The sequence below is a fragment of the Amphiura filiformis genome, chromosome 13 (assembly GCF_039555335.1).
Source record: "Amphiura filiformis chromosome 13, Afil_fr2py, whole genome shotgun sequence".
NCBI lineage: Eukaryota > Metazoa > Echinodermata > Ophiuroidea > Amphilepidida > Amphiuridae > Amphiura > Amphiura filiformis.
The window spans coordinates 33,946,785-33,970,104 of NC_092640.1; the positions used below are offsets into that span (position 1 = coordinate 33,946,785).

Sequence of the window (23,320 nt, forward strand, 5' to 3'; positions counted from 1 at the left end):
AAATGTCCCATGGAGGCTCATAATCATTGCACAACCCCTAACACACAGAACGCTAGCCAGTCGATGGCTATTGTTAAACAAGACTCACTCGGTCACTTAGGCGGCGCTTGAAACGATCGAATTCGGCGTTGAAATTAGCAAAATATTTAGTTACACCTTTTCACTTCATAATTATTTTTCTCGGTCAAATGAAAAGCAATAATTTTCATTTCTTCAGTGAATGTCAGAAGAAGACTAAAATGCTTGATACTGACAGGTATTTTTTTTCAAACCTTGGTGTTAACGTTAGGTGTGAAATTTAGGTTTCTAGTGTAAGATTTTCTATTTTCACAGGTTCAACTTGTCCCGTGAGCTTTTTTTGTGTCAACGTTTTTGCTTTTCAAAGTAACATAAAACGAAAGATATCCTCCAACATTTTAAAGCACATCATATACACTCTCAGAAAAAAAGGTGCTACGTAGAACCTTTTTTTCGTCCTGTATGTAGAACCCTAAGCAGTAATAAGTTCTAAAAAGAACCTAAAAAGATGCTATAAAGAACCTTAAAGATTTAAATAGGCCTGGGGACATTCTAATTCATTCATTCAGGGACTCATTACAAAGTTCAGAAAAGTAAAACATAGTGTTAACCCTTTTTGTACTAAAAAATCATTTTCTTGGATAAAAAACTTTTTTTTCTGTTCTACGAAGAACCCTTTGAGGGTTCTTTCTTTAAGATTCCTTAAGGGTTCGTCAAGCTTAAGGTTCTACAAAGAACTCTTTTCTTGGGTACAGAACCTTTTTGAATGGGGTTCTTTGTAGAACCAAAAAAGGTTCTGTAGCCAAGAAAAGGGTTCTTTGTAGAACCTTAAGCTTGCAGAACCTTTAAGGAATCTTAAAGAAAGAACCTCAAAGGGTTCTTCGTAGAACAGAAAAAAAAATGTTTTATCCAAGAAAATGATTTTTTAGTACCAAAAAAGGTTAACACTACGTTTTACTTTTATTAACTTGGTGATGAGTCCCTGAATGAATGAATTAGAATGTCCCCAGGCCTATTTAAATATTTAAGGTTCTTTATAGAACCTTTAAAGGTTATTTTTAGAACCTTTAAAGGTTATTTTTAGAACCTTATTACTGCTTAGGGTTCTAAATACAGGACAAAAAAAGGTTCTAAGTAGCACCTTTTTTTCTGAGAGTGTAGGGCAATATGTCATAGTTTTGTCAGAATTTCGGTTTTGATTGCACCATTTTTCAATTCCGACTACCAATTTTGTCAAGATCAATTTGCGAATGTACCTATGGATAGATGATTTTGCAAGTCACAATAGAAATATCGATTATTTCTGCTGGTTATAATTAGAAATGAAGTACTGGTTGGACATTTTGCCAGTCGGAAGTGAAAAAGGTGAAATCAAAGGGATATTCTGATAAAACTATAATATATAGACCCACACGACGTGCCTTACAGAGGTGGGAAATATATTTCTTCGGCGAACTATATTAGTTTGAAACGCAAACAAATTAATTCCAAAAAAAGCTCACGGGCGAAGTTGAGGCCTGTAAAAATCAAAAAATCTTACACCGAAAGACACAATTCCATGCCTAATTTTACACCCAGTTTTTTTTAAAATGGTATATTTTTAACTGACATTACTGAAGATGTATCTCTGAATTGTCCTGATTTCAACATGTATCGATCGACTTTTAGCGCGACTATGCATAACAATAGAGACTGGTCAGTGGCGTACTGAGTGATGTACGAAATGTATCTGGTCGGCCCAATGCATTGTGGGATAACAATGGTACTTCCGCTAGGGGTGTGGTATGATACATGGTGAGCATGCTATAAGGAGGACAGTACATGTATAAATTGGACAGTTTTAGCTGGAACATCATTAGTGTCGTTCTATTAGGCCTAACTGGTTTGTCAGCTCTCAATCAAGGACATCATCACCAACCACATACACCCTTCCAACAGGGATCAGCATTTTGGACTATAATTGTAGTAAGTTTATTTTAATTATATGTTTTTACCTGATGAATTTTAATGTTTGACGAAAGAGTTTATTGACGTTTGCTGCTATTGTCTAAAGCAAGTAGAGAAAATTCCGAGAAAAAATAGCAAGGTCTTCTATTTCTGTATAGACGAATCCAACGAGCCAAGTGATGGTCGGAATTCATTCGGCCATAGGGCCTACTGGGTCCCCTCCGCACCAAACTGGTGTTGTGATTACCCAATTGGGTGGATTAAAGCCGCTTTAAGTTATATAAACGACGTTAAATTGTATTATCTCTCGTTGTATTGTGTCGAAAACTTTCATCATTCTTTTGTCTATGTGTAACACGGGTGATGAAGTGCAGTTTTATTTAAAATCCCCGCCAAGGCCGCAACATTTCACATTTCAAGTGGGATGGACCCAATGGGGACCCAGTTATGGCGGCCATTGAGGTGTATAGGAATGTGTGAATATAGATTGGTCAATACAAACAATGTATGCCATCTAATGTGTAAAGATAGATGTACCAATAACTTACTCGAGATCTCTAGCTTCAAATTTACGCACGATAGTTACGCATTCGATTGTGAAGCTATCGGTGAGCAAACTCGTGTCTGCTTAAAAAAACTGACACATATAGGCCTACTACTTCCAGCAAACAAAAAACATTTTCGACATTATTCGCTGAAGATTAAAAAGGATGCCATGCAGAAAACGTTTAAATGTCGGTATATTTAAAGGATATATAAAGGGAATAAAACGTTTTTATAATATTCAAAAACATTTTTTTGATAACTTACTGCAAATATTCTTTAGAATACAATATTTTACAAGAACATTTTGACAACGTTTAAGGTGGTACTACATCCCCTGATAAATTTGTGACTAATTTTACAGTTTTCTCAAAAATAACTATACACTGGTAACAAAGGTTATGTATATTATATGGGCAAGGAATCCAATTACTTCACTGAAATTTCAGTGATTCAAGACAAGTGGTTCATTATATATGTTAAGAAATGAGGTACATTCTAGCGGTACCTCTATTCTTATCATAAATAACGTACCGCTTGTCTTGAGTCACTGGAATTCCAGTGTAGTAACTGGATTCCTTACCTCTATGATTTGATATACATCTTTTTTGTTACTAGTGTGTTATTATTTTTTTTTTGAGAAAAATGCAAAAATAGTCACAAATTTACCACAAGGGTGTAGTACCCCCTTAAAAATGTGGTAGTGTACTTTCATACAAAACGTTCTAAAAACGTTTTCAATACCTTTATCTAGAGTCCTAAGTTTACCGTTTTCTAAAATCCATTTTCCGTGTTGTAAAATTTGTACATCCGTGTCATGAATAAAGCTTAAAATGTATAAACAATGATATTAATTTCACAATAAAGTGTTCAATATCGCGATCAATATGCTCTGATTGGAATATTCTCACAATAATAGGCCGACTGTTACGATGTTTGGAGGGATATAGGGGGTATTATAAAAACAGTATTTTTATCATAAAAATTGACATACACAACTCATGATTGTTTTGAACATTTATTTCTCTTATCTTTTAACAATTTTTGTCACATCATACAAAAATGTCATTTTCCGTGTTGTACCTCCGATTCCGTGATTTTCTTCCGTTTTCCGTAAAACGGAAAACTTCGGACATTTTTGTCATATTAACATGTTTTTAACAAAACCAAAACCCAAAATATACCCTATTTAAAACATTTTAAAAACGTGTTGTCGTGGTTGTGTTTACTGGTTACTATTTCTTACTACTTACTACATTCGACACCGGGTTTTTATGGTTTATTTGCAAATTATGAGTTTGGTTTTTAAAAACAGTATATTCATATCGCTAGTATTACTTTTATTTGAATATTAAAATCTATTCAATTTTTACCGCTATTCAAAATAAGCTTCATAAATGTCGTACAACAATTGCTGTGGTTCTTGATACGTCACTTAAAGTTACGCGTTGTAAACTAATTATCAAGCTACATTAAGGGCTGGGGTATGAACGTTTGGACAGTATTTATTTTGGGACATTAGAGCACATCAGACATATCGAATTGCATTCTGAATACGAAGAATGTCATTCTGATATCAAATAATTTTGAATTTTGAAATTCGCAATTTAATACACATTTTATGGCAAATCATTAAAATTGATATTTTTGATATTTAACAGTACTTGAAGTAAACTTTATAAATCTGATGATTTATACTTAAAGTGTATGTAGGTGGGTTGAAAAGCCGACGATCAATTGAAAATGTTGACCTTTCGTATTGAAGATATGGATTTTTTTTCCCAAAACACCAAAAAAAATTAGGTCTTTTTAGGAAAAAATCCATATCTTCAATATGAAAGGTCAAAATTTTCAATTGACCGTCGGCTTTTCCTCCCTGCTACATACACTTTAAGAATATATCATTAGATTTATATAATTTACTTCGAGGACTGTTATATATCAAAATTCGAAAAATATCAAATTTTTATAATTTGTCATAAAATTTGTATTATATTGTGATTTTCAAAATATGAAAATTATTTGATATCAGAAAGACATGCTTCGTATTCAGAATGCAATTCGATAGGTCTGAGGTGCTCTCTCATGTGCCATAAAAATACTGTCGAAACGCAATAAACGCTCATTTTAGATCCCTTAAGGGAAGGGGTATGAACGTTTGGACAGTATTTATTGTGGGACATTATAGCACATCAGACATATCGAAGTGCATTCTGAATACGAAGAATGTCCTTCTGATATCAAATAATTTTGTTTTTTTGAAATTCGCAATGTAATACACATTTTATGGCAAATCATTAAAATTGATATTTTTGATATTTAACAGTACTTGAAGTAAAGTTTATAAATCTGATGATTTATATTTAAAGTGTATGTAGGTGGGATGAAAAGCCGACGATCAATTGAAAATTTTGACCTTTCGTATTGAAGATATGGATTTTTTCCCAAAACACACACAAAAAAAATAGGTCTTTTGGGAAAAAATCCATATCTTCAATATAAAAGGTCAAAATTTTCAATTGATCGTCGGGATTTCCTCCCAGCTACATACACTTTAAGAATATATCATTAGATTTATAAAATTTATTTCGAGGACTGTTATATATCAAAAATTTGAAAAATATCAAATTTTAATAATTTGTCATAAAATTTGTATTATATCGTGAATTGCAAAAATTAAAATTATTTGATATCAGAAAGACATGCTTCGTATTCAGAATGCAATTCGATACGTCTGAGGTGCTCTCATGTCCCACAAAAATACTGTCGAAACGCCATTTATAAACGCTCATTCTAGACCCCTTAATATAAGGGGGAATTGAATATTAACATGAACTTTGCTGTTGCTGAAGAAAAAAAGATGTATTACACATTCATACCGGCCTTTTTTTTGACCCTATGTCCATTTTCATTCATATTCCAAGCGAAGCGGAGTCTTGAACTGGTTTGTTATCTTTGCTTCTACAACTATTTCTGGGAGGTTGTTCCATTCTGAAATCACGCGGATTAGTAGTCGAGAAGAAATTCTTCCTGCAGTTTAGGTCCTTCTTCAGTGCCGCTGACTTAATTGAAGTTATGTCCTCTATCTATGCCTCTGGGTTGGGTATTCAAAGTGAAGAGCTTTGTTGATGTAATACCTTCACGTCCTTTCATGATCTTGAATGTTTCAATTAGGTCCCTAGCTTCTTTATAATCTCCTTTGCTTCAGGCCATACAGCTTCATCTGCTGTAGTCTTTCTGGATAGCTCAGATGTTTAATGCTCGGGATGAGTTTTGTGGCTCTCCTTTGGACTTTCTCCATCATAATAATATCATTCTTGTGGTACTTGTGTTATGGACACAGTGCTTGGACTGAGTACTGCAGGTGAGATGCTGTTCTTGTCAAAGCGAATACCGTAAAACCCCGTCTACAAGCATATAGTGTGCTTCTGATGAAGGCTACATTAATCCAGTCGCCATTATGGAGTTTGAGAAAATAAATTACGGATCCAAGCATATACAAACAAGTATTATTTTAAGACCGATCAATTGTATTGGTATATTAACGCTTGCTTCGAATTAATTAAGCTTTTATAAAAAACACTATATATGCTTGTAGACGGGGTTTTACGGTATTACTCTTCTTAAAGGGGTATTTTGTGATTCTAGTATCCTCTTTGTATGAGATTTTGTCAGTAGATATCCACGATAAAATGCTTATTCCTAAAATTTCAGTTCATTGATTCCAATTTTGCATCTACGAGTTATGCATGATTATATGTTACACTGCTCCATAGGCTACTCACTGTGCTGTAATTTCGTTCTGTTAACCAGAACATAAATACAATTTTGACGATATGTTTGTTGAACGAATTAATCTGCACGAAATTTTGTATATAGGCCTATACCTTTCCAGTGATATAAAAATCTGAACTTTTGCTGTGAAAAGAGGGGCATAGCTGTGCATCGCGAAATGCCTTCGTCTAATTATTCGCCGCCGCTGCACACTGCCTACTTGTCTTGCCACCTTCCGTAATTATCACTCCAAAATCTTTCTCTTCCGTGCCATGTGGCATAAGCCTTTGTATTCAGTGCTTTGGTTTGTATTACCCGTGTGCATTCGTTTTCACTTATTTGCACTGAGCAGTTATGATTCAGACCATATTTGGGCCTCCAGGTCTTCCTGCTGCGGTTGTGTTACTATCTTCTTCACCAACCATCTGCCTGTACACCTTGTTGTCGTCGGCAAACATCTTGACTTCTGATTCAACGTTCTCCGGCAGTTCGTTGATGTAAATTGCGAACAAGATTGGTCCAAGAACTGACCCCTGTGGTACACCACTAATAACATCTGTCCAATCCGACTCTGCATCTCATACTGCCACTTTCTTCTTTTCTAACAATCAGGAAGTCACTTATCCAAGCACACACCTTCTCTGAATTCCGTATACCTGTAACTTTAGCAGCCTCTTGTGTTGAACTGAATGAAATGCTTTTGAATAGTCAAGATAAATCATGTCAACTCCCCTTCATCATCAAGCATGCGTGTCACATCTTCAAGCGTTTCCAGAAGATTGGTTAGGCACGGTCGCCCCTTCATGAATCCGCGTTGATCCTTGGATAATAAATCAATTGCTTCAATGCATGTTCCAAAATAATCATTTTCTTTCATGCCATTTCTAAAGAGCAAATCAGTTTTCAATCAAACCAATTAAAGGGGGTATTTCATGATAGCATCTAGGGTATGGTTCAACCACTAAAAAAGGCTTTTACATTTCAATTGATTCGAACAGTAATTTGCGAGCTACGCATACTTTTGACAAAATAAATCAAACTTATTTATTTATTTTACTTTACATGTGTATACTACAGTGCCGCTACTGTGTTAAGATTACAAATTGGACAATATCTTTGTCAAATAGCCGAATCAGCAGGAAAGCTTATGCATCATGATGCAGTGTAAACAAAGCCTCAACTTTGTAGAGTAAGTCGTGGCTGTGAATCATGAAGTGCCCCTTTAAAGGGGGGTAACCCTATTGGTTTTGGATATGGATTGTCTTTAAAATTACATAATAATATCAAATATCTCCCCTTTATGCTGCTTTGTAAAACGAGAGCATTTTCAACGTAAATGTGAATAAATAGCCAAATTTGCAATCCAATACCTTGTATACGTGAATTGCATTCTGGGTAGGCATGCAACAACAACAATTCCCGTTCGTATGACGAATGCTGACATGCTGCAATGCCCGGCCCGTATTGAACGGAAAATATTTGTTGTTTTTTTGTTTTTTTTGTTTTTTCGTAAAAAAAAAAAAAAAAAGGAAACAAAATATATTTCCCTTGCAATATGTACATTTCAAATGAATATAAAAAGTTTGGGTTAAAATGGAGAGGAAAAAAACCTTCCGATACCGGGTTTTTAGGTACCTCTCGGGTAAAAGAACGGCGCGCTAGCCAATTGAGCTATTTCACCAACTGAAATAATCAAGGAATTGTTTTAATTATATACGGCGGACCGTCTCCTCAGCACTTAGCGTAGTCTCCTACACAGCCAGTTTGCGTCGGTCTGACACTCGTCGATCCTCGTGATAGCCACATACAGTCTGGCCGCGAGACTACACTTAGCGTAGTTCGCTTTTTTCTCTTCCCATGATCCGAAGAAATTTTTATTGTTTACAAACTGGTAACCTGTAAAACCGCTGTGATTCATGATTTCTCCGGAAATACATCGACTTGGAGCGTCAAATTTCAGGATAGTAATGAGAAAAATAGTATCTATTATGTGATACCAAAACCTCATCAACAATGAAAAAAATCGGGGGATGATGCTGTCGATCGGGTTACGGACCTTTAATTGAAAGGGTATTATGTAACATGGCGTGACATCAAGGTTTATTTTTGACAGAGGATATAGATAACACAATGACACGTGCAGCGAAATACTCAATCATGTGCAGATTAAAATAAAGATTCTGATCGGTCATTTAGCTGCACGTAGCTTGAAAGAAGCTACGCGTAGCTAGCTGCACGTCATGACTTTGATGGCTTGTCATAAACGTTTGCCGTTTTGTTTTAGACCATAACAAGCAGGGGAAAATTCTTAAGATTATTTAGCATTGTGTGACGAAGCCTGTTCACATGTGAAAACGATGTACTAGTCTAGTTCCTTTTAACCAAATTACATGGTAGCCATACTATTATCCGTTAGACACGATTTCAGACGGGGGAGGTAAGGATAAGGCAACTTTCAAGGGGCAAACTTTGACAAAAATGTGAAAAATAAAAAGTAAAAGGCCTAAAATCTTAAATATCAGGGCGGCCCACAGGGATGGGGGAGCTTCCCATCCTCCCCCGCTACGCCACTGCTCACACTCTGATTTGCCATTATTTCAGACAAGGAAGAGAGAAGAAAAGATCGTTAACCATGGCGACCGCAAAAGTAAGTATAATAATAATAGTTTCATCTTATTTTGACATAGGGTAATTTGGGGGTAAGTGGGACCGTGGGGTAAGTGGGACACTTACTATACTCTTCTCCATTTGCAGCACTAAATCTGCCAATACGATACCGAGTGTCCCACTTACCCCATTGCAATTATGTATTTTAAAGTTTCATACTAGCATAAGTTTATTTGGTATTTGAGACGCGGAAGATGTTTGAGACCAGCACTACCTTGATGTGGTGCCAACTTCGAGGAGTTATTCAAGAATGTGATTTCCAAATATTTGAAGATCTTTGTTGAGAATTCAAGGACACTATAATTGAGAGATAATATACATTTGATTTACCACAAAAAGAATAAAAAGAAAGCTTTTTATAAGCCTGATAACAGAAAATCATGATGAAATTATGCAAATTGATTGATGCTGATTTTTAGGATAGCCCACTTATACCATGCTTACCATTACCCTACAACAAACCCATTTGCGGTGGGTGGTCATTGGCTCTTGAAATGAATTTTGATTCAAACAAAAACAAAATTAATATATTAAATTGCATATCGAGGTTTAAAGCCAGAACTGTTTATGTCCATTTTTGGCCAAAATGAGTTAAATTCACTATTAGGTATGTTTATGGATAATCTTTCTTTGGTAGAGTGACCCCCCCCCCCACCCGGGGAGTGACTAAGTCCAATAGTGAAGAGGGTGCCATAGCAATGTCAATAGTGTTCATCCAAACTTTCATTTTCGTCTTTCTCAGAATGACATTTTTGGACATAGACAATTCTGGCTCTAAGCCCTTGATATAATGTTGCCAACAAACTCAAAAATTAACTAATCCTGAACATGCATATTGAATGACTTGATTAGGCCTATTGATTCTGTGACTGAAAGTCGATTTAAATTTTTTATTATTATTTTATTTATTTATTTATTTGTTTATTATTTGTATGTTAGATCGTGATCTACGCAGACTCCAACTACGAGGGAACTTCACGCGAACTCTCGTCAGATGTGACCAGTCTGAGTGATGTCGGATTCAACGACAGAATCTCTTCAATCAAGGTCTTCGGCAGTGTGTAAGAATTATTTTTTCCTTTTTGGCGCCCTCTACGGAGGCGCCAAAATATAGGCATGACTTTGTGATTCTTTGTGAAAAGCTTCTAATTTCACTCTTGCTAGATTGACTTCGCAATTGTTTTGCTAAAATTATGCCCAGCTCAGAAATAAAACCACAATTTGCTTGGATTTTATTTTATTATTGTTTTCTGATATGCACAGGATAAAATGGTGAGCGTATATTCTTTGTTTAAAATACAAAATTAGGATTTATAAAAACACCAAATAAATCCTGACCTTTGTATGGGTTCAACCAGTTTACCGTGTGCCTTAGAAACCCGATAGACGGTGACATTTGACCATACACTAGGATCCACAACATGCTCATCTATCATGGGAACAGTTCTTATTAGCCCTAATACATTTGTAGGCCTACTTTCATCCTTTGAAAATTTGGGTACACAAACTCATACTCTGCAACTTGAGGTCAAATTTTGCACTATGATTATGTAATTGAGGTTATTGGACTATGCCATTGGGATGAGACTATTGTGGTCCATAGTGATTATAGATCAATTAACGAGGACTCTACTGATGGCTTTTGTTTGCTAATTACCATAGAATCTATATAGCGGTTATTGCCAAAGTTGCAATATGGTGGCACAATTGGGCGGAAAACTGTATGCAAACAACACGGCATATTAATTATACATGTTCTACATTGTTGTATTTTAAAACACTGAAGACCAAAATTGACGTTATTGCCATGATTGGATCATGGAGGTAGTAAGCCTACTACAACTCTGGCGGAAATTCGTTGCCACACCAGGGCCACACCAGCACGTTCTGGTGTTAAAAGCACGCAATCGAAGCTAAATATGGGATAGTTCCGTACTATTTTGTATAATAGTTGCAAATGCACATTCAGATTACACTTGCCCTTCCCCACCCCCCCACCCCCATTTTCCAATGTTGGGAGACTGTAATGTAGAAATGATGACGATTTTGTCCAAATCAACATTGCAATAGGGGAGCGGGGAAGGATGTTGGCCAATTAACGCTCAGGTGTGGCAACATTTTTCGCCAAGGTTGTAGCTATACTACCTCCATGATTGGATTAAGTAAATAACTAAATCCTGTTATCTACCCAGCAATGTTTGCTTATCATAATAATTGTAACAAACTGTAGACAGAAAAGGCAAACAGACAGAAATTTAGAGTTTTAAATTAGAGAGTTGACAGGAAGTTGTAAGAGTTAAATTGTTATGGATATGATTGGTGTAAGAACGAAAAAGTTGAATGTCAGATCAAAGTCATCCGAGGTGAATTAAGTAATGTCAATCACAAATTGTTACAGGTCATTTGAGGTGGACTAAGTTTATATTTGGATTGTCAGAACACCTTCCCCAATCAGACACATTTCTCTTGTTTGGCTTGACTTTGCAAAGAGCGTCTAATTTCGGTCTTGCTAGATTTACTTCGCAACTGTTTTGCTTAAAAGTATGCCCAGCTTAGAAATAAAACCACAATTTGCTTGGATTTGATTTTATTATTGTTTTCTGATATGTTCGGGATAAAATGTTGTGCGTATATTCTTTGTTTAAAATACAAAATTAATGGACTTCTTTCTATGCTAATATTACATTATTGTTTTAAAGAGAAAAAAAAAGTATCCAAACAGTTGGGCGCCCATTCCTTTTTTAAAGGAATTTTTATTTGTTTTTGTTTGCTTGATGTTGTTTAGTTGTTCGTGATAATACTTTTGAATATATCACACACTTGAAAAATTTGCACAGTCAGTAGGCCTAGTTTTTGACAATTATTTTGCAGGGAGTGTTTGCGATTGAGTAGAATTTTGTGAAACTTTCAGATTGCTCAATATTACCCAGTTCATGAGTTTACTCCCTGCGCAAGCCTATTAATGAATAAGCTTTTATGGCAAGCCATGAGTGCCACAACGCAGCTAGTTACGTACAGGTTATTCAAAACTGTTTTGGTCAATCCAAAACATACTACCTGAGGATGGTAACAGATCGTCACCATGGTTACCATGGTTAGAGGAAATAATATTTGCAACAAAACTGTAAATTTTCCTTCATTTGTAGTTTCCGCTAAAAGTTTTAAATCTTAATTTTGTTCATGTAGAGCCTATGTAAGTGAGTGTGGTAAGCGGGTATGATGAGGGTATAATTCAAGCAGGGTCATAAAATATCTGGGGGGGTGTATGCGATATCGCCAGTTATCACGTCGCCATTGGATTAACACGAAATCATGAAATCTTCACAAACAACTCTAAATGTGTTATGTGGTGTCAAAGTAAAATTATGTAATTCTAAAAACCGTTGGGGCACAACAAAGTGCCCCACTGTAAGTAGGCCCCTTGTTGTTTTTCAATTTGTAAGGGCGCACCATTATATTTCCAGGGGGGGCATGGGAGTTTTTGAAAAAAACTTCGCCCACTAGTGAGACGAAAAAAACAAACTTTGCCCACTAGTGAGACGAAAAAAAAAAATTGCCCACTAGTGAGACGAAAAAAAAAAAATTGCCTCAATGATGAATTAAAAAAAAAAAATTTCCCCCACCCAACTTTGTATAAAAATTTACATTAAAATTGAAAAAAAAAACTTCACCGCCGAAGGCTAGGCGCAGAAAAAAAAAAAAAAAAATTTGGTGCTCTCGGAGGCGAAAACAAAAAAATTCCGCCTGACCCAAACTCCCATGCCCCCCCCCCCTGAGAATCTAATGGTGCGTCCCTAACTGCTAACCGTCTATTTTGGACGTGCTGTCAGCCTTTTGGTTTCGTCAGCCTCTTACGTCGCGTGTCCTATACCGCCTGATACAAGATCACTTTGCATGGAGTAATCTGATGGTCGTCTGATCCGCAGCCTAAGGATGATGATGATGATGATGACGACGATGACGATGACGACGATAATGATTTTTACAATGTACATATGTACCGTAAACGTTCGCCTAATGGCGCTTTTGGATTCTTAGAAATGTGAGAGCGCCATCCTTGTAAAATCTCAACAGCATTAAGGATACGTGTATGTTAAATTGAGCAACCTGGACATAATGCCTACAAATATCGTGACATGACCCAATACTTTAGGTCACTAGGTTATTTGCTAGAGCAGCAAATGTTTTGGGGTTTCTTCAGGTATTCTTTCTTAAAGTGCCATTGGACTTAATTTGTAAATCGATTCATACATTATACCTAACTCATTTTGGTAAATCTCTTTATAACATTGTAATTTCTTCATATTTTTGTAATATTCTTCAGTTCAAAATTACAGCCTTCTATTGTCTGACCCGTTAGCTCAGTCGGTAGAGGGTCCGCCTTGAATGGTGAATGGTACTGGTTCGAATCTTGATTTCTGTCCCCACTTTTATGTGAAGAAGCATCAAGAAATGTTTTTGGATTTTGTCCCCATTTTACGAACGAATATTGTGAATTTATTTTAATTTAATTTTAATTTTCTTATTTTTTTTAGATAAATAGGCACTGCGAACAAACGGAAACAAAAACCGCTGACAAAATTTGCTCCACCTGCTACCTATCAATGCGTGCTATATTCCACTACATTTAACAGTTAAATGACCTTTGAAAAATAGAACGGCCTCAATGTTTCAAATTGCGTAAATATTACTTTATTCATTTATGCATTATAAATGATCAGCTATTTTTCTTTTCTTAAAAGCATCGAACCCAAGTAGATCAGACCATTGATCATATAACTATCAGACCACGAAGTAGTTACGTAACTCCGTGATGGTATCGGAACCAAGCACTGTTTGTATGGCGATCATTACGATCACGCTATTTTGGTATGCCTTTTTTGTGTACTGATTGTTTCGATCGTGGTTCATTACTTAAGCGCGTGATCCCGTTGACATAGTAACATTACGTAACTTCGATACCGGGCTTCGATACTGAATAGTTGTTGAGTGCACATAATATGGAAAGCCATTGGGGTATTGTGTGCCTTCCAAAGCGCCTTATAACATGTTCTCATTGTGTTGTGGAGTCCTAGCCAGTATTCAATGATAGCTATAGAGGCCTTGCGTTTATCGATTGGCTCCAAACAAAGGATTTGAACCGGTTTCTTCCCCGTAATCATGGCGCAGTGCAGTCCATTCAATCAAATGTTGTCATCAACCTATTTGATCGTAGTGCATTTTGTTATGTAGGTGAGACGAACTGTCGCGGTAGATGCAATCATGCTTTTGTTGAATGCATTTGAGTAGTCCGCCATATTTACGGGATGATACGTCATATGCACAGCCTCTATTCAGTTGGTCGTTGTATGATTTTGTTCGTTCACTCATTCAAATTTTATTTATATCATTTGAAGACTGAGCCTATTATGACACATCCTCCGTGGAACAATTTCAAACAAATATAGCTAGGGATTATTGGGGTAGAGGTTATCTTTTGAATCCTCTTAGAGGGCTATCATTTATTTCGGAAGGGGGTCCCAAATTTACAAAAAGTCTGCGTCAATAAAATTGCGCACCCCCCTATTTCGACAACAAAAATTGTATGATCCCAAACCCCAACATTGTATTGAAATCAGTCTTTTTGAATAAAATAACACTTTCTGTGGTCATCGTGTGACTCCCTACATTTTGGTCATAAAACATTTGATCACCCCTCCTATTATTCTTTCCAAGACTTTATGACCCCCGTATATTTGGGACCCCCCCTTCGAATAAAATGATATACCGCTTATGACCACTGATGCATAGGCAAGGACACTCGCGCGAATTGAAAGACTTGTCGCACGCGACAGTTCGTCTCACACACATAACAAATGCGTATACAATCAAATAGGTTCATTACAACATTTGATTGAATGGATTGAGTTACTCTAAAATGAAACGATAAAAACAAAGAATCATGAAAAAGACACAAACAAGATAAAATAATAAAATAAAATAAAAAGATAAAATCAAGAAAATAGAGAATAGAATAACATTTCCTCAAATCAGAAAAAAAAACCATTGAAAGACATCATAATCTGTCAGAAATTACTGCATGAGATTCGAACCATCAATCTTCTCCACAAGTTCTCTTTATACTCGCACTATAGTCTAATGATCTGCTCACTGGGCCACAACGTATCAGGTGAATGATTACCGCATTATCATGAACAAGTTTGTTCGATCTTGTTCATAATTGTATGTGTCGATAGGTTTCACCCTTTAACTACACGTACCCTTAATGATCAGTGACAATAGTCGGCTTTTACAGGGATGGCGCTCTCTCATTTCCATGAACTCCATAGCGCCATTAGGCGAACGTTTACGGTATATGGATATTTTTTTACCTATGATCATTATTTCTGTTTTTGGCAGATGGGTCGGCTACAAGGACAACAATTTCAGTGGCAGACAATTTATATTGGAAGAGGGGGAGTACCCAAATCCAGGAAGCTGGCATGGATCCCACGACGAATTGTCTTCCTTGAAGAGACTCAATACGGTAGGAGTTAGCGATAACATAATTTGATTCCGATCTTGTCCAATATTTCTTTTCTCAAAACCCCGCACCGACTTTTTCTCAAAAGTGGGGCCAGGGCCGTTTCGACCATTATGCCAGGTAAGGCGGTCGCCTAGGGCGGCAAACGCAGAGGGCGCAAAAAAAAGGCGAAAAAAAAAAACGCGCGTTTATGACACCAAAAGGTGCTGAATTCACTATACTTCAAGAATTGAAACTGGGGAGTTTTCAAGGGTGTAACCCCCTTAACACTTTTTTGGTATGCTTTGGTGGGGCGACAGGGAGAGGCTTTGCCTAGGCCGGCAAAATCCTTAGGAACGTCCCTGAGTGGGGCCAGGGTTTATTTCGGACATCAAATTTAACAAAACGTCAGAAATTACAGTGGTCATAAACAGATAAGAGAACTTTGTTGTTTGAAAAAATAAAATAGCTTGAATTCAAAACAACAAACGAGTGGAATTTAGAAATGATATGTCCAGTGCATTATCATACATACATACAAATTATTTATGACACGCTGTTTCATAGATATCACAGCGTGTGTGATGATACACTATAATATTATAATTATTTATTTTTATTTTTCGGCAACATGTAGGGCCGTAAGTGAAGGTGACAAAGTATTGGTTTGCTTTATCCATCACTCAAAATCGCCTGCAAAAAAAATGTGAGGAATGAGAATTTAGGGGTCTTAGAGGTGAAATTATAAAATTAAGAGTCTTTCGGAGTTCTTTTTTGGTTAAATTTAGGGGGTATTTCCAAAACGGGGATCTTTCCGGGGCCGGGCGAGCACATGGTCATCATGTGTTAAGTGCCCTCCCGGGCAAATCATCCATGTTAACGCAAAACTTGGTCCACTTTAAAACAAAATGAGGAAAAAACATGAATGGAGAGCAAAATTTAACGTTAACTGTTAAATTTTAACTTTGACTTCTAATTTTTTTTCCATGCAGGACCATCTGTCAGAACCTCCAAATATTGTACTCTATGGGGATAGCAACTACGGAGGCAATCACGCCTCATTTCAATACGCGATTGACAACCTAGGATATTATCATTTCAATGATGAGACGTCCTCTATCGTTGTCAAAACTGGAACGTAAGTACATCCGACATTTTTATTTTATTTTTATAGGGGGGGGGGGGTCAACCCCACCAATAAGCCTCCGACCCCCATTAAGCTCCAACAACCCCTGTTTGTTTTACCCCCAGGGAGAGGTAAAATTACCAAACGGCATGCCAAAAAATGCTTGCTCCCCCTCTCGGCCTGCCAAAAATCGCCCCCTCGGCATGCCAAAAAATCTCTGCCCCCACTTTGTACATGCCAAATTTTTGGGATCCCAATTTGCAAACCTTAAGGGATCGGATAGCGACGTTTTCATGTACGTATTTTTTGTGGGACCTGAGAGCACATCAGACATATCAAATTGCATTTTGAATATGAGGAAGTAATTTTGATTTCGCGATATAATACACATTTTCATATGGCAAATGATTAAAAATGATATTTTTGAAATTTAACAGTCCTCGAAGTAAATTGTATAAATCTAATGTCTAATCTAGTGTATGTAGCTGGGATGAAAAGCCGGCCCATCATTTGAAAATTTGACCTTTGTATTGAAGATATTGATTTTTCCCCAAAACACAAAAATGTAGGTTTTTTTGGGAAAAATGCATATCTTCACGTTTACTTCGAAGAATTTAATAGTAAAAGTATAAAAAATATCAAATTTTAGTAATTTGTCATACTAATTTATATTATATCGCTAATAAAAAAAAAAAATCAAAATTATTATATCAAAAGGACATTCCTCGTATTCAGAATGCAATTTGGTATGTCTGATGTGCTATCTGATTCCTTAAATGGTCTAGATATATACACGCGAGCAGGAAAATTTCCGTAAAACTATCTTATTTAAAACGCGCCCCATGAATGTAAGCCAAAAATTGCTTGCCCTCCTCCCTGGGCTTCCCAAAATGCTTGCCTCCATTTTTTGGCAAGCCAAAACATTCTTACACCCCCTAATAGCTCATTCCCTGGTTGAAGGTATACGGGGATGTGCCACGGTTTTGGGGTAACTTTTCAGCGATTTTGGTATATCAATGGGTGGGTTTTCAGTGGCGACCAATGCGCCCAGTTGAAGGCATTTTGGCAAAAGTGCCCTTAAAAGCACCCGATTTTTGGGTGTTTTTGGTTGAAAATTGGTATATTGATGGGTAGCAAAAACAGCAAAAAGTAGGTATAGAGAAAGTCAGCATCCGAAAGTCTGCGTGGCCCATCCCCGTAAATGTTTTTTTCGAAGCCCCCCCCCCCCCGGGAGCTCATTGATACATTTCATTTCATTTCTACAGGTGGATCTTGTACGAAGATTACGGCTACTCGGGTCGACAGTACATCATTCATGAAGGTTCCTATTCTGATCCGAAAGGTTGGAGTGGTGGCCACGACCAAATATCATCACTGCGGCCAGTAAAAGAAGTAAGCTTGAATCACCAAGTTTTATTTACAAGATAATAAGATATAGGCTACTAATGATAGATTAATCGTCATTTTATATGCCAAAATTATTAAATATTAAATTTGTGATTACTCATTACTCTCGCAAACCTTTCACCACAGATATTACAATAATGTGTTACCAAGTTGGTCAAGCTAGGTATTCGCAAAATCTATTATTTTATTCCAATAAAATGCCCGACTCCGATCCGATGCCGGCCTGTACTGCCGGCGAAAAGGACGGACCGTTCACAAATACTTGTTAGGGGGGTTGCTGATGCCAAATTATTTCATCGCAAAAAATTTTTGGGCCCACCTTTTCAGACCTCAAAAATTTCAAGGGCCCCCTTTTGACATGAAAATTATGGGTCAACCCCAATAGAAAAGCATATAAACTCAATTTTCACAGGAAAATTTGTGGTCATTTTTTTCAGGCCCCCCTTAGGAGGGTCAAACTTTTTAAGGGCCCCTTTTTGCATCAGGCCCCCTAACAAGTGTTTGTGAACGGTCCCTTAGGCCTAGAGAAAACTAATATTTTGTACACAGAAATAAAAATCCGCCTTTTGTCAGATCTTACAATGTTTGGCTAGAGTTGCAGCAAGTTGGTATGACCAACATGAGTCACATCATTTCTGCGTATCGTCGCATTGTTTAAAGTTGTCCAGATACTAATACTCGACATTCTTCATGATCTTTGATCATTAGTCTAGCTTTCATTTTGTCCTCGAGGTATAGTGGTATACAGAATTATTGCAACCCAATCGTGCATTCACTGACGATATCAACATCTCACTATTGCCCCTCCACTTTACTCTTTGCCATCCCCATTTTATCCCTGAAAATTTTCGGGGTGGGGTGGGGTTGTGTTTTCCCCCTGACTCCCCCTAGGCCCTGGCTAGTTACGCCCGTACCTCTCCACATGTTTCTATCACGTGTGAATAATGACGTTCACGTTCTAAAACCAACATCTTCATTTTCTCTTTTCAGCCTGCTTTCAAAACAGAAATCCTCAGTATGACATTTGACATCGCTTCTGGCTTACTGAATTCCAAACCTGTCGCTCTTATTAATCTGTCTCAATCCAACGCAACCAGTCCTGATCAAGAGGCTTCATGGAGCACTACCCGCTCGCTCTCCACAACTAAAACCTACGAGTGGCACTGGGAAAACAGTACAACGATCGAAGCTTCGACTACCTTCCAGACCGGTGTTCCTTTCGTTGAGAGTGGACAGATCTCCTTGAGTGTCGCAAACACATTCGCTGTTGGAGAAAACAGAGGATCGCAGAACACCCAGTCAGATGCGTGGACATTTAATTTACCGGCGAAAGTCAAAGCAAAGACCCTGCTTACAGTCCAGGTCATTATCCAGGAGGGAAAGATCGATGTGCCATTCAGGGCCGTATTGAAGAGAGGCACCAAGCGCTGGGAGGAAGGTGGCACATACAAGGGAACGCAGAGTTATAATCTGCACGTTGATTATAATGAAACGCCACTTTGAATACTATTATTAAAAAGTAAAAATGTATAGATTTGAGAGCATTTTTTGTTTTGTATTTTTCAATTAGAAAAATATCTACGCATTGTAGTTTTATGGTTTATTTCATTGTAAACATGGTAACGCTACGATCAATGATCATCATATCCGAAATATTATTGAAGAGATTCATCAGGATCGTTCAAAGTCAAGTTAAATTATCAAGATTCTGGTAACAGATCCAAGAAATTGAAGTACTCACTCGATATATTTCAGTTCCTATCAGGAACCTTGTTCACTCTGCAATGACTGTAAAAAGTGTTTCTAGTTGTCAGCAGACCCAAGTGGCTGTGATGACGTCGCCACTTTTGTTGGTTGCTGACCAGATCATCTCACAACAGCAACCAACAAAAGTGGCGACGTCATCACAGCCACTTGGGTCTGCTGACAACTAGAAACACTTTTTACAGTCATTGCAGAGTGAACAAGGTTCCTGATAGGAACTGAAATATATCGAGTGAGTACTTCAATTTCTTGGATCTGTTACCAGAATCTTGATAATTTAACATATCCGAAATATGTAATGTAAAGCAGGATATTCAACGTGACAGTCTTTCTTGCATTAAAAAGAATAAATAAAAGCACCTTAAAAGTAAACTTTTGATTGAGAAACGGTTTTATTGTTATCACAAACATGTAAGAGGTTGCGATTTTAAAACGTACGTATTGTACGCCCGTATAGGTATTCAAAATCGCTCTCCTCTGACGGGATTTTGAATAGATATATACGGGCGTACGAATCGCAACCTACAATCAATGATTATCCAAAACATTTAAGGTGGCTGTATCGGCTACGGTGTCATGCTCAGAACTCCTTGAAAATGATATAGGATGTGTGTATTGATGAGAAAACCTTGCTTGCCAAGTTTTAATTTTTTCCAACAGAGCATTTTTGAGTTACGCAATTTTTTGTCATCTCAAAATCCCATTGAATTACTACAGGGAAGGGGTTTTGGCACTTTGCCAATTTCTCAAAATAGCACCATTAGGGTATTCAACATGGCAGCCTTTCTCGCGTTAAAAAAAATAAAAAAAACCTTAAAAGTAAACTTTCGATTTTTGGAGAAATATTTTTGTTGTTGCTATCACAAACATGCAAGAGAGGTTGCGATTTTCAAACGTTCGTATTGCACGGCCATATCTATTCAAAATCACTCTCCTATGACGGGATTTTGAAGATTTTTGAATAGATATACGGGCGTACGAATCGCAACCTACAATCAATGATTATCCAAAACATGTAATGTAAAGTAGGGTATTCAACATGGCAGCCTTTCTCGCATTAAAAAAAAATTAAAAACCTTAAAAGTAAACTTTCGATTTTTGGAGAAACATTTTGTTGTTGCTATCACAAACATTGCGATTTTCAAACGTATACGTATTGTACGCCCATAATACACTGCAAATGTCTCAGAACACATCGGACGCGTTCGGGATTCATCTGCAGTGTTCAAGAGGAAAATCTTCTGATGACGATCTCATAATCAAGCTCAGATATCATGCCAAATTATTTAACTCTGTCCAAGTCATTGTGTGTTGAGGATTCTGTTTGTGCAAACAAATACTGGATAAAAAGTCCAGGGCCGGATTTACCATTTGGCCAAATGGGCTCAGGCCCAGGGCCCCCAATATTTGGGGCCCAAAACTTACAAAGACTTGCCATGATATCTGAGCTTGATTATGAAATCGTCATCAGAAGATTTTCCTCTTGAACACTTCAGATGAATCCATAACGCCTCCGAGGTGTTCTGAGCAATTTGCAGTGTAGCTATATTCTCCTAGTGACGGGATTTTGAATAGATATACGGGCGTACGAATCGTAACCTCTCTAACTGTCTAATGTAAAACTAAGCATGCTGGATATTCAACATGACATACACCGACATCGCCTGGTTAATAATTACATTGTACAGCAGAGACACTAAAATGAATACCCGGGATCGATACACGTGAATGTGCTATGCACGATTTGATATTCAGACGATTAATGTTTGGATACCGGGGTAGAAAATGATGACTATCTCCCGTATTTTTTTTATACTAAAGAAGCCATATTTTTTTCCTTGCACTTGAACATATGTGTTGAAAGGATATGATATTCGTTAGCTTGCGTATTGAGAAAGAAGCGTGCGTATTGAGCTCAAAACTGACAACAATTCTGATTTTATATGTGCCGAACTATAGCGCAGCGTAGACTAGCTGCACTTACTCGTGGAGGCAGTCTAAAAGCAGATGACCCCATGGCGTATGATGCTCACTCACACACAGAGAGGTCAATTACCAGGCTATTGTCAGTAGCCTTAGTCGGATGTCCCTCTGCTCAAAATGGCCATACGTGGCTGTGGATTCAACCTACCATGGCGATTTCTGCCATGAAGATATCGGGGCGATGACACTCTGTGACAGCCTTTCTCACATTTTGAAAACTGAAAACAAAACTCAACTTAAAAGGGCATTTCGTGATCCACAGTTTCATCCCCTACTTTTCTCAAAAAAGGTTATACCACTGGAAATCTCAGGCTAACAAAAAACTTCTTGCAGATAAATATCGCCAAATTTGAATTACGGTCTATATGACACCAGAACGAAATTACAACACTAGCATTATGGAGCTTTGTAATACACATAAATCCGGGGGGCACTTCAATTTGAAATGGATATAGGTGTAGGGCTGGCACTTTCGCACTAAGTCCACTTTTTCCAAATCCGCCCAGTCCAGTTATGCATGAATAATTATGTAAAGCATAAGGCATTGAGCATGAGGCTTTGGATTACAAAATGCGTGTTAAGCAAGACTGTTATTTGACTCATCATAATTGAAACACCGAATCCGGGGGGGCACTTAACACAAATGACCATACGGGTATACTTATGTTCCCCCTGAAAGATCCCCCTTTTTTGATTTCGCAGCTTCGAAAGACCCTTATATTTGAGCTCCGAAAGACCCTTGATTTTGATAATCTCAGCTCTAAAAGACCCCAACATTGTACATTCCTCATATTTCTGGTTTTTATTCAGGCGATTTCAACTAGAAAGACCCTTGATTTTGACTGTTTTTCAGCTCCAAAAGTCCTCATTTTTCTTGTTTTTAGCTCCAAAAGACCCCCTTTTACAGGTACGCCGTCAGCCCCAAAACCCATCACCTCAAAATTACGGGGGAACATACCCACCAAAATTTTTTGATGAGCCCCCCGGCACTGCATTTGTCGGAAACCCCCCATTTAGAGATAAATGAAGACATTTTAAATGTAAAAAATTAAAGCATTTGTACGATATCAAAATTTAAAGACAACAACCATGTTTCGACTCGATGGGTCACATTAATTTTTTTTGACTTTATTGGTCATATTTTGACTTGATAGGTCACATTTTGACTTTATGGGTCACATTTTGACTTGATGGGTCACATTTTGTCTTGATGAGTCAGATTTTGACTTGATGGGTCAGATTTTGACTTGATGGGTCAATTAAATATATGGGTCAAAAGGATCCAGATTTGACTTTTTTTTTCAATTTTGACCAAAATTGTGGATATTTTAAGTATAAAAAACATTATAAGATCCTAATTTGAAAAAAGATAACGTCACTGGAATTATGTATTCTTGGGGAAAAAGGGTGGGTCAGATTTTGACTTGATGGGTCAATTAAATATATGGGTCAAAAGGATCCAGATTTGACTTTTTTTTTTTCAATTTTGACCAAAATTGTGGATATTTTAAGTATAAAAACATTATAAGATCCTAATTTGACAAAGATAACGTCACTGGAATTATGTATTCTTGGGGAAAAGGGGGCAA

General features: G+C 37.2%; 1 protein-coding gene across 3 annotated transcripts; it reads left to right on the forward strand.

The window, feature by feature from the left end:
• Positions 1–1,836: 1,836 nt before the first annotated feature.
• Positions 1,837–19,786, forward strand: LOC140168267 (beta-crystallin B2-like). Of its 3 annotated transcripts, none has more exons than XM_072191618.1 (8): positions 1,837–1,983; positions 5,717–5,872; positions 8,884–8,929; positions 9,889–10,010; positions 15,349–15,475; positions 16,444–16,589; positions 17,843–17,969; positions 18,975–19,786. In XM_072191618.1, the coding sequence occupies exons 2-8, from the start codon at positions 5,766–5,768 to the stop codon at positions 19,485–19,487; spliced, it is 1,188 nt and encodes a 395-aa protein (XP_072047719.1). In that variant the 5' UTR covers positions 1,837–1,983; positions 5,717–5,765; the 3' UTR covers positions 19,488–19,786. The 3 variants fall into 3 exon arrangements, with proteins under 3 accessions (XP_072047719.1, XP_072047721.1, XP_072047722.1); XM_072191620.1 differs by lacking the exon at positions 5,717–5,872 and adding an exon at positions 7,360–7,471 and having other exon boundaries at positions 1,838–1,983; positions 18,975–19,785; XM_072191621.1 differs by lacking the exon at positions 5,717–5,872 and having other exon boundaries at positions 1,838–1,983; positions 18,975–19,784.
• The last annotated feature ends 3,534 nt before the right edge of the window (positions 19,787–23,320 follow it).